The following is a 17,522-nucleotide window of genomic DNA, read 5'->3' as shown; positions in this document are numbered from 1 at the left end:
GAGGAGGAGGAACACAAAGCAACACAAAGCAAGAACAAACAACAGCAGACCTGCTGGTCCTTACGAGGCTGTTTGTGACAAGCTACACTAACTATCTAATCAAAGGTGGAAGATGAAGGACAGCAAAGGCGAAGGCTCCTCCCCACCCCACCATCCCTCCAGCCAAAGCTGGCAGGAAAGGAAAAAGGACCATGCAGCATGGAAAAACTGCATGGAAATTATGTAGGAAAGAGGAAAGAACTACCATTACTGTTACCACTAACCGGGCGATAAAAGCGGACAAGGACACCAGTATTCGAAAGAACTTAACGTTATTACGACAATGAGTAATATCTTAGTTGCTGGATGGATTCAAAATACTTGTCTAATCTATTCTTGAAGGCCGTAACTGTTGCGCGGAACAAATCTCAGAAAAGAAGCATCAGCCAAGGAGCCACGTTGTCGCCCGGATGAGGTGTCGCCTCTCGTTCTCCCTGCTCAGGTCGGCCATCCTATGTCTCTGGGGCACCAGACACTCTGGCCCAAAAGCCACCAACATCTCCAATATGGACTATGAAGCCACAGTGGTGGAGAGTGACCTTAGGGTGGGTCGGGAGTGACTTGAGTAGGGAAGGAAAGGGGGATCTAGACGTAATAGATGATAGGTGATTTAGTGTCAGGTAGTATTAGTGATATGGTTGGATGCCACATTCATTAGCGAACAGAGTTGGGGCTAATGACCTCCAAGCTATGGAGCCCTCCATAATTATGTGTCGGGAAAATAAACATGGGTGGAGGTATCATTTATGTAGTAGTAGTAGTAGTAGTAGTTGTAGTAGTAGTAGTAGTAGTAGCAGTAGTAGTAGTAGTAGTAGTATAGTAGTAGTAGTAGTAGTAGTAGTAGTAGTAGTAGTAGTAGTAGTAGTAGTAGTAGTAGTAGTAGTATGCTCTTGTTGTTGGTGGTGTTGTAACAGAAGCAGTAGAAAAAAACGGTACTTACATCATTATTATTGTTATTGTTATTATTATTATCATCACCGCCACCACCACCACCATTACCATTACCATTCCCACCATTCCCATTACAGGTACCGTACATGGCGGCGGGACGGGGAGCTGATCGCCTTGAGCTCTGAGGGGGGCGGAGGGGGCGTGCGGCTGGAGCTGGTGGGGGGGCGTGTGTGCGTGCGTGTGTACCTCCCGCCGCGCCCTCCTGCCTCGCTCTGCCTGTCCAGCCCTCACCTCACCGACGGCCAGTGGCATAAGGTGGTGTTCGTCAGGTAAGGAAGGGAAGGGAAGAAGGGAGGGAGGGTGAAGAGGGAAGGGGATGCAAGAGGAGAAGGGATGGAAAGTTAGCTAATGGAAAGGTATGAGAAAGAGGAGAGAAAAGAATGAAAAGATGAAAATAAAGAGAGGAGAGAGAGTAGAGGAAGGGGAGGAAAAAGTAGCTAAGGGAAAGGTATGAGAAAGAGGATAGGAAAGTACGAAAAGATATAAAGAAAGAAGGGAGAGAAAGAGGAGAGGAAGGGGCGGAAAAAGTAGCTAACGGAAAGATATGAAAAAGAGGATAGGAAAGAACGAAAAGATAGAGAGAAAGAGGAGAGGAAGGGGAGGAAAGGATAGCTAAGGGAAAGGTATGAGAAAGAGGATAGGAAAGAATGAAAAGATGGAAGGAAAGAGAGGAGAGAGAGAGGAGAGGAAGGGGAGGAACGAGAAACCAGACTTAAAAGGAAGAGGAAAGGATAATAAGAGGAAGGGAGGAGATAAGAAAAATAAGGGGAGAGAGAGAGAGAGAGAGAGAGAGAGAGAGAGAGAGAGAGAGAGAGAGAGAGAGAGAGAGAGAGAGATGTAAGATAGGGATGGTAAGGAAGAGAAGGAGGAGAAGGCTTTTGATTTTATAGGGATGTTGAGGATATGGAGAGAGAGAGAGAGAGAGAGAGAGAGAGAGAGAGAGAGAGAGAGAGAGAGAGAGAGAGAGTGAGAGAGAGAGAGAGAGAGAGAGAGATTTACATAGATTTACATAGAAAATCAGACCACACAGACCCCATGGTCCAGACTTGGTGGTCTGTCCTTAAACCTAAGTGATTTTACATTAATCAGAAGACTCCAAAACGTTGCATTTCTACTCTAGTTGATATTAAGTTGAAGGAAGTGACGGTCGAGCTTATTTTTGAAGGAGTCAATCGTGTTACACTGGACCACTGATGATGGGAGCTTATTCCATTCTCGCACTACAACGTTGGTGAAGAAAAATTTGGTGCAGTCTGAATTTACTTGTCTACATCTGAGTTTTACGCCATTGTTCCTCGTGCGCAAAGTGTCATCGATCATAAACAATGTTGATCTGTCTACATTCGTGAAACCATTAAGTATTTTAAAACATTCGATCAGTTTTCCTCGGAGGCGACGTTTCTCAAGAGAGAACATGTTGGGTAGAAAGCCTTTCTTCGTAGGATTTGTTGCGCAAGGAAGGGATAATTTTCGTTGCCCGACGCTGAACACCTTCTAATTTAGCAATATCCTTTGCATGGTGGGGAGACCAAAACTGTACCGCATATTCCAAGTGGGGTCTGACTAAACTGTTGTAGAGCGAGTATTACATCTTTATTCTTAAATAGAAAGTTTCTTTTAATGAAGCCCAACATTCTGTTCGCTTTATTTGCTGCATCGATGCATTGCTGTGAGAATTTGAGGTTTGACGCGATTTTGACCCCCAAGTCCTTGACGCATTGAACGCTTTTGAGTTTAACGCCGCGCATTTCGTAATCAAACTTTTTATTCCTCGTTCCAACTTGAAGGACCTGGCACTTGTCTACGTTAAAGGGCATCTCCCATCTATCCGACCAAGCTGAAATTTTGTGCAAATCCTCTTGGAGGCTTTGCCTGTCTTCGTCAGTGAGAACCGAGTTACCAATCTTTGTGTCGTCTGCAAATTTACTAATGCGGTTATTGAGTCCAACATCCACGTCGTTGATGTAAATAATGAAGAGCACTGGGCCAAGAACCGAGCCCTGAGGGACGCCACTAGTGACAGGCGCCCACTCTGAGTTAAATCCGTCAATCACTACTCTTTGTTGTCTGTTGCTCAACCAATTCGCGATCCATTGGTTTACCTGACCGTCAATACCTATTTGTTTTAATTTGTAAAGTAATTTATGATGCGGGACTTTATCAAACGCTTTCTCTATATCTAGATAGACTACGTCCAGTGATTTGGTTACGTCATAAACAGTGAAGAGGTCGTTATAAAAGGTTAATAGATTTGATAGGCAGGATCTTTTATTTCGGAAGCCATGTTGTGAGTCCCCAATTAATGAGTGGCTTTCAAGGTAACTCACAATTTTGTCTCTAATTATGCCCTCAAGTAGCTTACCTACAACCGAAGTTAGACTAATGGGCCTGTAATTACCTGGTACTTTTTGTCTCCTTTCTTAAAAATCGGTGTCACGTTAGCCTTTTTCCAATCTGAAGGGACAATGCCTTGTCGCAAGGACATATTGAATACGGTTGTGAGGGAGGAGAGTATTTCGCTCTTTGTTTCTTTCAGCAGAGTTGGATATACTTTATCAGGTCCAGGACTTTTATTTGTTTAAGTGATTTGAGGGCTTTAAGGACTTCATCGGGTTTTATTTCAAAGTTAGACAATGCATGCTCGGGATTTACATTAGTACTGGTGTTGGTGGTGGTGGTGGGAGGACTGTTATTATTAAACACCGAGGAAAAGTAATTATTTAATAGGTTTTGCAAAGTGTTCGCTCTCAGTCAATAGTGCACAGTCTCTGTTTATTAAAGGACCAATACAACTTCTGATCGCATTTCTGGTGTTAATGTACCTCAAGAAGGATTTCGGATTATTTTACAGTTGGCTGCAATATTTACTTCATATCTACGCTTTGCCTGATGCACTGATCTTTTTACTCGTCGCCTTGCATCATTGTAAAGTCTAATGTTTTCGGGCGTGCTTTGGTCTTTCTTTAACCTGTAAGACAATTTCTCTCCTTGACTGAGTGTTTAATTTCGCTATTAAACCAAGGTGGACTTTTATTAGTGTTAATTCGCTTCTCGCACAAGGGGACAAATGTGTCCTGCTGAGTGAGTAAGTGATTTTTAAAGTTTAGCCAGGCGTCCTCTGCATTGCCGTCATCTGATAGTTGCATATCTATTAGTTTTCGTCGGATTTCTACGAAGTTGGCTCTTTTGAAATTGGGCACCTTAACTTTATTTTCAGTCACCGATGTTTGAGCTCTAATGTCAACGCGCACTAGTTTATGATCGCAGGAACCGAGGTGTTCTCCTACCGTGACATTACTGACTAGGTTATCTTGGGTCGCTATAACAAGGTCAAGTATGTTATTATGTCGAGTTGGTTCAGAAACCATTTGGCTTAGATAATTTTCCTCTAGAAATTCGATCATTCTATGGGACTCACCTTCTGTACCCGACAGTGTCGCCCAGTCGATATGGGGGAGGTTAAAGTCTCCTAGTATCAGTGAGTCGCTGTTATTAAGTGACTGCCTTAAGACGCTGTACATTTCAAGATCGCCATCAAGTGATTGCCCCGGAGGCCTGTAAGTGACAGATATATTTAAATTGACGTTTGCAATGTTTACTCGCACGCACAAGTGTTCAACGTTACTGTTTCTGGGTGTTTTGTCAGTAGGTTGCAAGTAGCTTTTGACAAAAAGGGCGACACCACCCCCTCTACGGTTTACACGATCATTGTTGAAGAATCTGTAGCCATCTATGTTATATTCGGAACTTAAATCAATATTAGTGGTGTCGATAAATGTTTCGGTTATAGCAATTACGTCAAAGTTTTCTGTCAGAGCAAGACATCGCAGTTCATCAAATTTGTTTCTTAGGCTACGCGCATTGAAACTAAGGACTCTTAGGTTATCTTGAAGCTTGGTAATAGAGGTACTGGAGGGTTCAATGTTACGAGTCTGTTGCGGTGTGAGGTGTCTATTTACACGGGCGGGATGGAAGGACGTGGCTGAGAGTCGTTTTTGTTGTTCATGGCGTTACGTATGGCGTTGTTGAGAGCCTTCCAAATCTGGTTGCCCTGATGGGGACAGGTGTATGCCGTCCCTTTGAAAAGTCTACTCTGGCCGTAGAAATCGTTCCAGAGCGTTAAAGAATTCGACGTCAAGCTCCGCAGAGAGTCTGCAGGCGGTTGTTGAGGCTGAAGGCCTTACTGTAGAAGTCGCCCTCATCCCACGTCCGTGGTAGAATTCCTGAAATCATAATATTAGGGATTTAGTCTTATACTGCTGGATGAGCCACGGTACTTGTCCAGCAGTTCCTCAGACCGGGTCGTGGTGACGTCGTTTGTACCTGTGTGGAGAACAAAGAGTGAGTCATTAGAGGCCACAGCGGAGACCTCGTCCAGTGCAGCTGTGATGTCGTCAACACCAGCTCCAGGATAACAGTAGCTACGCCTGCGACGGGGGACTCTGCCACAGAATTCAACCACCTGATGGCGAATCATAGAGTCACCGACCAAGAAGGTGCTCTGTTCCTCGTCCTCCTCCTCCAGTATGGCAAATCTGTTGTAGCAATGAGTAGGATAAATGGCTCTAGGGCGGGTCTGGCTCCTCCTCCTCCTCCTCCTCCTCTTTCTCCTTCTCCTCTTCCTCCTCATCTTCCTCCTTCTCCTCTTCCTCCTCCTCTTCCTTCTCTATTGCACTTCATTTTTTTTTTTTTCGTAATTTTATTTTCATGATTACAACTGCTTTCTCTCTCCTCCTCCTCCTCCTCCTCCTCCTCCTCCTCCTCCTCTTCCTCCTCCTCCTCCTCGTCCTCCTCCTCCTCCTCCTCCTATCCTTTTCCTAACTTCCTACTCCTCCTACTCCTAACCTCCTCCTCCTCCTCCTATCCTCCTCTTCCTAACTTCCTACTCCTCCTTCTCTTCTTGCTGCTCCTCCATCCAACCTCCTCCTCCTCCTCCTACTCCTCCTCCCCCTCCTCCTCCTTCTCCTTTTCCAAGCCATCTCCACTTCCCATCTCCATTTTTCACCTCCACTCCGTCATCTGTCGTCATCTCCTCGCTGGTCATCTCCACTTTTCTCATCTCCACTTCACGGGCGCGTTATCATCCACTTTTTTACCTCTCCTCCTCCTCCTCCTCCTCCTCCTCCTCCTCCTCTTCCATTTTCTTCCTCCTCTACATTTTATCATTTTTTTCTTCTTTATTTTCTTCGTTTTTTAATCTTTTAGTGTTTTTATCTTTTTATTTTCATTTTTTTCTCTTTCATCTTTTTTTCTCTATTCTTTATCTTCATCTCTCTCTCTCTTTCTCTCTCTCTCTCTCTCTCTCTCTCTCTCTCTCTCTCTCTCTCTCTCTCTCTCTCTCTCTCTCTCTCTCTCTCTCTCTCTCTCTCTCTCTCTCTCTCTCTCTCTCTCTCTCTCTCTCTCTCTCTCTCTCTCTCTCTCTCTCTCTCTCTCTCTCTCTCTCTCTCTCTCTTATTTCTTTTTTTTCATTTCTTTCCCTCTTTTCTTTCTCCTTTTCCTCTTCTTTTATTCTCATTCTTCCTTTCTCTTTCCTTTCTTTCTCCTTCCTTACTCCTTTCCTCTTTTCATTCTCCTTCTTCCTTCTTCCTTCTCCCCTTCTTCTTTCATTCTCTTTCAACTTCTTCCTCTTTCTATCTTCTATCAGTTTATTCTTCTCTTTATTCTTCCCTTCTTCCTCCCTCTCTTTCTGTTCCTCTTCACCTTCTTCTCTTCTCCCTTCTTCTCTTTATTTATTTCTTCTTATTCCTTCCCTTTTTACTTTCCTTCCTCTCTTCCTCTTTCTTTTCATCTTTCTTTCTTCTTACTCCTAATGCTCTTCCTCCTCCTCTTCCTCTTCCTCCTTCTTCTTTACCTAATCTCGCTACCAACCTGCATACCCTCCTCCTCCTCCTCCTCCTCCTTCTCCTCCTCCTCCTCTTCCTCCTCTTCATCAACGACACCGTGAGTTAAGAGGAATTTGAGCAAACCTCTTTTTTTCCTCTTTTTTCTTGTGTCGCATCCGTGAGAGAGAGAGAGAGAGAGAGATTTACAGGCATTTTTTTTTAATTTTCATCTTTATTAAATCTTATTTTCCTTCTTTTTTTCTTCTTTTTCTTCTTTTCTTCTCTGCAGTAAAAGAAATTAAGGAAAAATACTTATTATTATTTTTCATACTTTTCTCTCGTCTTTTATTCTTTTTATGTCATCCTTTCTTTTTCCTTATTTCCTTTCTTTCGTTCTTCTTTCTATTTTCTTTCTTTTCTTTCTTATTTCCATCTTTTCTTCTTTCTTTATTTATTCATTTCTCCCTTTATGCTTTCTTCTTTCCTTTCTTTCCTTTTCTTTCCTTTCCTTTACTTTCTCCTTTCTTCATCCCTTCCTTCCTTCCTTCATTCCTTTCTTCCTTTTCTCATTCATTCATTCATTCTTTCTTTCTTTCTCTCCTTCCTTCCTTCCTTCTCCCTTCCTTCCCTCAGTGTTTCCTTTATTCCTTCATTCATTCATCTATTCTTTCTCTTTTTCTTTCTTCCTTCCTTCCTTCCTTTCTTTCTTCCTTTCCTTCTTTCTTCCTTTTTATTTGCCTCTTGTTGCTTCTGTTTCGCCTGTTGCTCCTCCTCCTCCTCCTCCTCCTCCTCCCTAGTTTTATTCACTTTCTTCCCTTCTCCTCCTCCTTCTCTTCCTTACACGCCTCATTTCTATTCCTCCTCCCCTATTTTTTGTCCTCCTCCTCCTCCTCCTCTTCCTCTTCCTCTTTATTCAGACTGAGTACCTATCACACTCACTCACTCATTCTCTCGTTTTTCTCTTTTTCCTTCTCCTCCTCCTCCTCCTCCTCCTCCTCCAGACAGATCACATTTCATACTCAGTTATTCAATTATTTTTCGTCTCCTCTCCTTCCTCCTCTTCCTTCTCCTTTCCTGACAAGCTACATGTCACCCAAACTTTCTCCTCCTCCTCCTCCTCCTCTTCCTCTTCTTCCTCCTCCACTCTTTCTTCCTCCTCCTTCTGCTCAACCCCAAACGAGATCCAACAGTAATTCTCTTCCTCTCATCCTCTTCCTCCTCCTCCTCCTCCTTTCCCTTCAGTCAAACAGCTCCTCCTCCTCCTCCTCTACCTCTTCATCTTACTAAGCCTCCTCTTATTATGCAGGCCTCAGACAAACTGTGCACTGGGTTTCATTTCAAGGAGCGTAAGCAACATCAGCGCCGAAGTCATCCTCAAGCTATATTCAGCGTTAGTTAGACCTCATCTGGGTTATGCGGTTCAGATCTGGTCACTCTTACTATAGAATGGATATCAAGTTGTCAGAATCTATGCAGAGGATGACTAAGATATTTCACGGGTTAGGAAACTTGCTATATAGGGACTTAATATATTGACTTAAACATTTAAATTTGCGTTCACTCTAAAGGCGAAGGGTACGAGGAGACTTGATTGAGGTCTATAAATGGATGAAGGGCTATAATAAGGTTTTGTTGGTAAGAGAGCCTTGTAGGGCATGTAGTAATGGGTTCAGGTTGGATAAATACATGCTCATTAAGGACATAGGCAAACGTTGATGCATTAAAAGAATGGTGGAGGAGCAGGAGAGGCTTGGCAGTCATGTTGTGAGGTTGTGAGGTTAGATAAGTTCATGGATAGTTGGGTTAGGTGGGGTTAGGTTCACAGGAGCTGCCTTGTATAGACCCACCGACCTCTTGCAGTCTCATGTCCTTGTCTTCCTTCCTTTCTTCCTTCATTTATTCAATCATTCATTCTTTCGCTCCTTTCTTCCTTCCTTCCTTTTTTGTATCTTTTTTTATCTTTCCTCTTGTTGCTTCTGTTTCGCCTGTTGCTCCTCCTCCTCCTCCTCCTCCTCCTCCCTAGATTTATTCACTTTCTTCCCTTCTTCACCTCATCTTCCTTACACGCCTCATTTCTATTCCTCTTCCCCTAATTTTTCTCCTCCTCCTCCTCCTCCTCTTCCTCCTCCTTAGTTTTATTCACTTTCTTCCCTTCTTCACCAGGCAGGGCCCCGCCGTCACCCTCTCAGCAGACGACGCCGAGGCCCCGCTCTACAACTCGTCCCTGTCCCTGCTGCCACCGCCCCCCTCTGGCCCGCCCCCCCTGCCGGGCCACGCCGACGAGGGGCTCACCGTGGGCGGCACTCCGGAGTACCTCGCCCTCAGTGTGCTCAGCGTGCGGGGAGACTACTTCGACGGTGCGTACCCAGGGGGAGGGGGGAGGGGATTTTTGCACCTGGGGGAGTTAATGGGTTGATTGCCTCACGGGGAAGTTAACATTTCCTCCAGGGGGTAATTGGAGCACCTGGGAGGGGGGGATTTTGCCCAAGGGTATGTGATTTATATTTCACATGACTGCTCTTCGGACACTAACTGCATGCCTCCCCCTCCCGCAGCCCCTTGCACTCGACTTCTGTGCTCATCCCTATACTTCTACTGTCTTATGCTTAGTTAACCCAAACCTTAACTCTTTCATCCCTCACGCTAGTAAGCTCTGGAACAATCTTCCTTCATCTGTATTTCCTCCTGCCTGCGACTTGAACTCTTTCAAGAGGGAGAGTATCAGAGCACCTCTCCATCTCCTCCTGATTTTGGACACTCTTTAACCTCTGTTCAGGGCCTCTGTTAGCGGGCCTTTTTTTCTTTTTTCTTTACTTTTTTTTCTTTGTCTCCTTGGCTGTAAAAAAAAAAAAAAAAAAAAAAGAATAAGGAAGAGGAAGATGAGAAGAAAAAAGGAGAGAGATGGAATAGATAATTAGTATGATGATGATGATGATGAGGAGGAGGAGGAGGAAGAGGAGGAGGACGTGTGTATGGAAAGGAGGGTTAGTAGGGAGGAAGAGGAAGACAGTATGAGCAAAGAGGAGAGGGAATAGAGAGGCAGCAGGAGGAGGAGGAGGAGGAGGAGGATTAATTTGCACCTCCGCGCTTAATCCACACCTGAGGGATTAAATTGTCCGCAAGTGTTCCCTTTGACCTCCCGTGTACCTGGGTGATCGCCGACCTCCGAAGGGAATAGACGGTGTGTGTGTGTGTGTGTGTGTGTGTGTGTGTGTGTGTGTGTGTGTGTGTGTGTGTGTGTTTTCCTCTAACTCATTATCATTTCTTTTATTCCTCGTCAACCAATAACTTAACTTGACTTATATCTCCTAATTTTCTCTTTACCTGTTACTTAATTATCTTTGCTTACCTGTTGCCTCTAATTACCCTTCACGTTTCACTTATTAACCTTCATATAACTTACCTTGAGCTCAGTCACATTTTTTTTCTTTACCTGTTTCTTAATTATCTTTGCTTACCTGTTGCCTCTTAATTACCCTTTACCTGCCTCTAATTACCCTTCACCTTCATCTAACTTACCTTGACCTCTATCACATTATTTCCTCGTTACCTGTCACTCATTAATTATCCTCTCTTCCTCACCTGTAGCCTCCTAATTACTCTCTACCACCATTAATCATCCCTCACCTGTCACTAATTAACCTTCATCTAACACTGAATTATACACACCTGTCGCTAATTACACTCTTTCACGTAGTAATTGGGGATGTTCAAAGCATGTGTTACGCAGAGGGCAGCACTGGGCCCGTCTGTCTTGTATCACTCCCAAACCAAGGCCGGGACCGTGTTCAGAATAAAGCAAACATCGGTTGATCACGCATATAAAGGATTGTCTCTGGGCGTGCGGGCAAACATGTATTCTAACTTTATTTTATGCCTTCATGCCCCTTGCTCTCCTTCCTCTTATCGCCTTCATTCCTCTTTCTCGCCTCACCTTCATCCTTTTCCTTACCAGTCCAACCCACCACTCCCCTATCACTAATCACCCCTTCTCTACAACTTATCACCCCCTCTCTACCTCTAACCACTTTTTCCCTACCTCTAATCACCCCCTCCCCCCCCCCAATCACCCCCCAGGCTGCCTTGATGACCTCCGTATCTCAGGTCGGCCCCTCCCTCTGCCCCCCGCCGCCAACAGCTCAGAGTGGGGGGAGGTGCGGGGGTTCCAGGGGGTGGGGAGGGGGTGCGGCGCTCCCCCCGTATGCGCCAACGTCACCTGCCCGCCCCCCTTCACCTGTGTGGACACCTGGCGGAACTACCACTGTGGGTACGTGTTTGTTTGTTTGTTTGTTTGTTTAGAGTAAAGGAAGCAAATCAGGACCGAAAAGAAGCAATAAAAACACATTCTTCATTTTTTTATTTATTTATCTGTTTTTATCTGTATTTATTCAATTGTATTTATCTGGGGTTTTTTTTTGTCTGTCTGTTTGTCTGTATCTGTCTATCTATCTATCTATCTATCTTTGTATATATTATTTTTTCCGCCATTTTTGTTGTCTCCTTTATATTCATGTTTTCCTTCATTCGCTCGTTTAATCTTTCCCTTTTAAACATTTATGACTTTTTGGAAATACATATTTTATATATTCAACTGATTCTTTTATTTTTCGTATTTGTGCCGTACGTAACATGTCACCTACCTGTCTACATTTGTTTTTATCATTCATTCCTATATTCTCTGCCTTTCGTAACAACTGTAACCTTTTCTCTTTGCTGTGTATCTGTATCTTTTGGCGGGTGTGTTCCTGTATATATTCGGTTTTTTTTTTTTTTTTTTTTTTTTTTTTAAAGCTAAAGAAACAGCTCAAGGGCAACAAAACAAAGGTGCAAAAACAGGGCCCGCTAATCGCTGTTCCCACAAAGACAAAAGTGATGAGCGTGTGTCTATCTATCTATCTATCTTTTTATCTATCTATCTATTGTTTTCCTTGTCCAATTTTGTCTTTCTCTGTGTCTGTCTCTCTATCTATTACTTAAACTCTTTTTTTACAAGTTATACTCTTTATCTAGCTATTATATATATTTATCTATTTATTTCTATGTCTTCTGCTTTTTACTAGTTTACCTATGTTCTCTTTGTACCTTTAGTCACGTGTGTGTTCCCTCTCCCAGGTGTGGCGCGGGGCAGGTGTTGGCGCGGGGGGGCGGGTCATGTCAGCCCCTGGACCAGTGTGTGTATAGCCCCTGTCTCAACGGCGGAACCTGCTACACGCCCAGCTCAGGTGATTAATTAATGAGTCCCTCCCCTTACCTATGTTTTTTTTTAACATAGACACATATATACTATTTACATACCCAAAGGTGGACTGTCGTGTGCTCCCTATTCAAAGGGCAGAATAAAATCTATATAGAAAATAACTACATAAACTATAAAAAATATATATACAAAAATAACATACAATACAGAATACATTTATGTACGCACTGCACTCGTGTCACTGCTCCACCACGAGTGTCAGTGGAGTGGGGAGTGAGCCCCTCCAGTGGTGGGCCGACAGTTTTATTTTTTGGGTGTTCATCTCCCGGATGTTTGGTACACAGGCCGTGAACATGTTCCACATCCGGCAGACTCTTCCCGAAAAGGTGCGTTGGTGCTGGCTTGTACTAGAACGCGGCACCTCCACTGCGTCACCACGGGATAGCACCGTTCTCGTGTCCCGCGTGGTGACTCTCGGAGGTTGGCGGAGGCCTGCCAGATTTGGCACTCCTTGTACTTGTGCCTTGTGAAGCACCACCAGAGCAGCTACGTCCCTGCGGTTTTCCAAGGAGTCGACGGAGCTGAGAGTTTCATGCCCGGTTGGGGGGTCTGCCGCATCCACCAATCGCAGTGCCCGTCTCTGGATGGCGTCGAGTCTCCCGCTGTGCGAGGCAGCACACGACATCCAAGAGAGGGCAGCATACTCTAAGTAAGGCCGTATCTAGGCCTTGTAGAGCAACAGCCTCCCTTTTCTGTCAAGGAAGCTGGCCACCCTTCGCAGGCAGGAGACTCTGTGGGAGGCCTTTTGGGCAATCTGTTTGATGTGGCTGTCAAACCGTAGCCCTCGATCCACTTCCACTCCCAGAATCTTGACGGATTCCTGGAGTGGGAGGGGGACGCCACCAAAGCTTAGCTTCCCCTCCACTGCTGGCCCGGCAGTGGGGGATCGAGAGACCACCATTGCCTGGGTCTTCTCCGGGGCAAAGGTCACCTGCCAGCGGGCACCCCACTCCTGTAGCACCCTCAGCTGCTGATTGATCTCGTCAGCAGCTCGCCCACTGTCTTGTCTGGGGTAGGTGCAGGAGAGTGTGCAGTCATCAGCGTAAGCTGAGATTGCTGGCAGCTGCCGGAGAAGGTCGTCCACATATATGCTCCACAGAACTGGCCCTAGCACTGAACCCTGTGGCACTGATGCCTCCACTGGCAAGGAGTCGGACGTCTGCCCGTTGATGACAATCTGGAGGGTCATTTGCCTTCCTCACCTTCATTTCTTTTCTTCTCTTGTTTTCTACCTGTATTGTTTTCTCCACTGCTATTTTCTTCTCTTTTCCTTTTCTTTTGTTTTCTTCTGTCTTTTCTATCACCTTTTACTTCCCTTGTCTCTCACCCTACTTGTTTTTTGTCTTCTTTAATTTCATTTTCATTCATCCTTCTTTTGTTGTCTTCCTGTGTTTGTCTTCCTCACTTATTTTTTTCTTTCTTTTTTTATTGTTTTCTTTTGTCTTTTCTATCACCTTTTACTTCCCTTGTCTCTCACCCTACTTGTTTTTTGTCTTCTTCTGTGTTATTTTCATTCATCCTTCTTTTGTTGTCGTCCTGTGTTTGTCTTCCTCACTTAACTTTTCTTCTTTCTTCTTTCTTTTGTTTTCTTCTCTTTTCAATCACCTGCTTTTCCACAAGATCAGGTATTAATTAATTAGCCCCTCCCCTCACCTGTATTTGCCTTCCTCACCTTGATTTTCTTTCTTCTCTTGTTTTCTACCTACATTGCCTTCTTTACCTCTGTTTTCTTCCCTCTTTTGTTTTCTACTGAGTTGTCTTCACTACTTTTTTTCTCCCTGTGTTATTTTCATTCCTTCTTTTGTATTCTATCTGAGTTGTCTTCATCACTTCTATTTTTTTCTTTTTCTTTTTCTCTTCTATCACCTGTTACTCCTCATGCTCAGGTGATTGATTAATTAATTAGTCCCTCCCCTTACCTGTGTTTGTCTTCCTCACCTCCATTTTCTTCCGTCTTTCTTACCTGTGTTTGTCTTCCTCGTTTCTGTTTTCTTCTTTCTTTTGTTTTCCTCGTCTTCTCTATCACCTTCTTCCCTTTTCTGTCTTCATCCCTTTTGTCTTCTTTTGTTGTCTTTTCCTTCTTCTTTCTTCCTTTTGTCATATTTTGTCTTTTATCACCTTTTACTTCCTTTGTCTCTCACCCTAGTTGTTTTTGTCTTCTTTGCCTTTATTTTCATTCATACTTCTTTTGTTATCCTGTTTGTCTTCCTCACTTAAATTTTCTTCTCTTTTTTTATTGTTTTCTTCTGTCTTTTCTATCACCTTTTACTTCCCTTGTCTCTCACTCTACTTGTTTTTGTCTTCTTTACCTTTATTTTCTTCATCCTTCTTTTCTTGTCTTCCTGTGTTTGTCTTCTTCACTTAAATTTTCTTCTTTCTTCTCTCTTTTGTTTTCTTCTGTCTTTTCTATCACCTGCTTTTCCACAAGTTCAGGTATTAATTAATTAGTTCCTCCCCTCACCTGTGTTTGTCTTCCTCACCTTGATTTTCTTCCTTCTTTTTCCTCACTTTTTTCTTATTTTCCTTCTCTACTTCACGGACTTAAACATTTCCTTCTCCAGATTATGTTATCGTTCAACCTCTTATTCGAATCGCCTCATTTTCCTCTTTTTCCTCTCTCTCTCTCTCTCTCTCTCTCTCTCTCTCTCTCTCTCTCTCTCTCTCTCTCTCTCTCTCTCTCTCTCTCTCTCTCTCTCACACACACACACACACACACACACAAAATTAGCAGAATGTGTTAAAAAATAGAAAAGTGTAGTTAATAAATAGACAGAAGAACAGACAGACGTAAATTGACAAGAAAAAGAGATAGAAGTTGATAGATAGACAGACAGACAGACAAACAAAAATAACGTAGTGGTCTGAACACGAATTGAAATGAAAACACACACACACACACACACACACACACACACACACACACACACACACACACACACACACACACACACACACACACACACACACACACACACACACACACACACACACACACACGGAGGGCCACCTTTTACCTGCGTGACGTAAGCTCATTATACACCTGACCTTGCTATCGGCAGGTGTTATCGGTTCCTTATCTTGTTTTCTGGCGTCTTGTGTCTGTTTTCTCTGTTGGGCTCCTCCGATCACAATCTTATCTCTGCATCCTGTCCTATCGCTCCTGTACACCCTCTGAACCCACCGAAGAGGCGATGCTTCTGGCATTTTGCTTCAGCTCGGTGGGACGCTCTGAGGATGTACTTTTCCGATTTTCCGTGGAATGATTATTGCTTCCAGGATAGAGACCCCTCTGTGTGTGCTCAGCGCATCACAGAGGTGATTGTCTCTGGAATGGAGGCATACATTCCACGTTCTTTCTCTACTTCTCACGCTAAAAAGCCTTGGTTTAATCACGCTTGTTCTCGTGCTGTCAATGATAGAGAGGCAGCTCACAAAAGGTACCAGAGCCTTCAAACTAATGCTAATTATGAACTTTACATTTCTGCCCGGAATCGTGCCAAATCTATTCTCCGACTAACCAAAAACTCTTTCATTAATAGAAAATGCCAAAACCTTGCTTTCTCTAACTCCTCTCGTGACTTCTGGCATCTAGCCAAAAACATCTCCTCCAACTTCACTTCATCTTTCCCTCCACTCCTCAGTCCTGACGGCAACACTGCCGTCTCATCTATCTCTAAGGCTGAACTCTTCTCTCAAACTTTTCCTAAAAACTCCACTCTGGACGATTCTGGGCATATTCCTCCTACTCATCCCCCCTCTGACTCTTTTATGCCTGTTATAAAGATTCTTCAAAGTGATGTTTTCTGTGCCCTCTCTGGCCTCAATCCTCAGAAGGCTTATGGACCTGATGGAGTGCCTCCTATTGTCTTTAAAAACTGTGCCTCCGTGCTGTCACCCTGCCTGGTCAAACTCTTTCGCCTCTGCCTGTCAACATCTATCTTTCCATCTTGCTGGAAGTATGCCTTCATACAGCCTGTACCTAAGAAGGGTGACCGTTCCAATCCCTCAAACTACCGTCCTATTGCTTTACTTTCTTGTCTATCTAAAGCTTTTGAATCAGTCCTTAACCGGAAGATTCAAAAGCACCTTTCCACTTCTGACCTTCTATCTGATCGCCAGTATGGGTTCCGCAAGGGGCGTTCTACTGGTGATCTCCTTGCCTTCCTAATTGACTCTTGGTCATCCTCTCTTTGCCGTTTCGGTGAAACCTTTGCTATTGCGCTGGACATATCAAAAGCTTTTGATAGGGTCTGGCACAAATCTTTGCTTTCCAAACTACCCTCCTACGGTTTATATCCTTCTCCCTGTACCTTTATCTCCAGTTTCCTTTCTGACCGTTCTATTTCTGCTGTGGTAGACGGTCACTGTTCTTCCCCTAAACCTATTAACAGTGGTGTCCCACAGGGTTCTGTCCTATCTCCCACTCTCTTTCTGTTGTTCATTGATGAACTTCTTTCTAAAACGAACTGTCCTATCCATTCCTACGCCGATGATTCCACTCTGCATTACTCAACTTCTTTTAATAGAAGACCCACCCTACAGGAACTTAACGATTCAAGGCTGGAGGCAACAGAACGCTCAGCCGCAGACCTTACTATTATTTCCGATTGGGGCAAAAAAGGAACCTGGTGTCCTTCAACGCCTCAAAAACACAGTTTCTCCGCCTATCCACTCGACACAATCTTCCAAACAACTATCCCCTATTCTTTGACAACACTCAGCTATCACCTTCCTCAACACTAAACATCCTCGGTCTATCTTTAACTCAAAATCTCAACTAGAAACCTCATATCTCACCTCTTACTAAATCAGCTTCCTCGAGGCTGGGCGTTCTGTACCGTCTCCGCCAGTTCTTCTCCCCTGCACAGTTGCTGTCCATTTACAGGGGCCTTGTCCGCCCTCGTACGGAGTATGCATCTCATGTGTGGAGGGGATCCACTCACACAGCTGTCCTTGACAGAGTGGAATCAAAGGCTCTTCGTCTCATCAGCCCTCCTCCTCATACTGATAGTCTTCTACCTCTCAAACTCCGCCGCCATGTTGCCTCTCTTTCTATCTTCTATCGATATTTTCATGCTCACTGCTCTTCTGAGCTTGTGTTAAGACTTCCAGCTTCCTTTTATATTTCAATTCATGTAGCCTTTATGTACAGCACCTGACGGGGCGACGACTGTTGACGTGTGTCAATCGGACTCTCGTGAAGGAGTCGCGAGTTACAGGTTGAAAAAAAAATGGTTAATTGGTCGTGGTCAAGGTGACCTCACACGCACCATCGGAGTGCTAAGTATACAAAAACTGAGACCGGTAAACAAACGCGGACGACGACATTATAAGGTGGCGGTGATCTATCTGTCGTGGGTTTCCTTTGACAATTGTATGCCTAATTCGTGGGTGGTGATAATAAATAATATACATTGATATCCTACTATAACATACCAACTGCATGCCTCCTC

The 17,522-nt window shown here is 44.1% G+C and overlaps 1 protein-coding gene across 1 annotated transcript in view; it reads left to right on the top strand.

The window, feature by feature from the left end:
* LOC127000983 (putative neural-cadherin 2) overlaps nucleotides 1-17,522 on the top strand; it is a 179,071-nt gene that overhangs the window by 146,256 nt on the left and 15,293 nt on the right. Inside the window, exons 22-25 of the mRNA XM_050865157.1 lie at nucleotides 1,068-1,259; nucleotides 8,976-9,169; nucleotides 10,890-11,079; nucleotides 11,925-12,034. Of these exons, the coding sequence (XP_050721114.1) occupies nucleotides 1,068-1,259; nucleotides 8,976-9,169; nucleotides 10,890-11,079; nucleotides 11,925-12,034 (686 nt within the window). The remainder of the gene's footprint in view (nucleotides 1-1,067; nucleotides 1,260-8,975; nucleotides 9,170-10,889; nucleotides 11,080-11,924; nucleotides 12,035-17,522) is intronic.

This window comes from Eriocheir sinensis, chromosome 19, assembly GCF_024679095.1.
Source record: "Eriocheir sinensis breed Jianghai 21 chromosome 19, ASM2467909v1, whole genome shotgun sequence".
Taxonomy (NCBI): domain Eukaryota; kingdom Metazoa; phylum Arthropoda; class Malacostraca; order Decapoda; family Varunidae; genus Eriocheir; species Eriocheir sinensis.
Note: the sequence above shows the minus strand (reverse complement) of the source record. Positions and strands in the feature narration are given on the sequence as shown.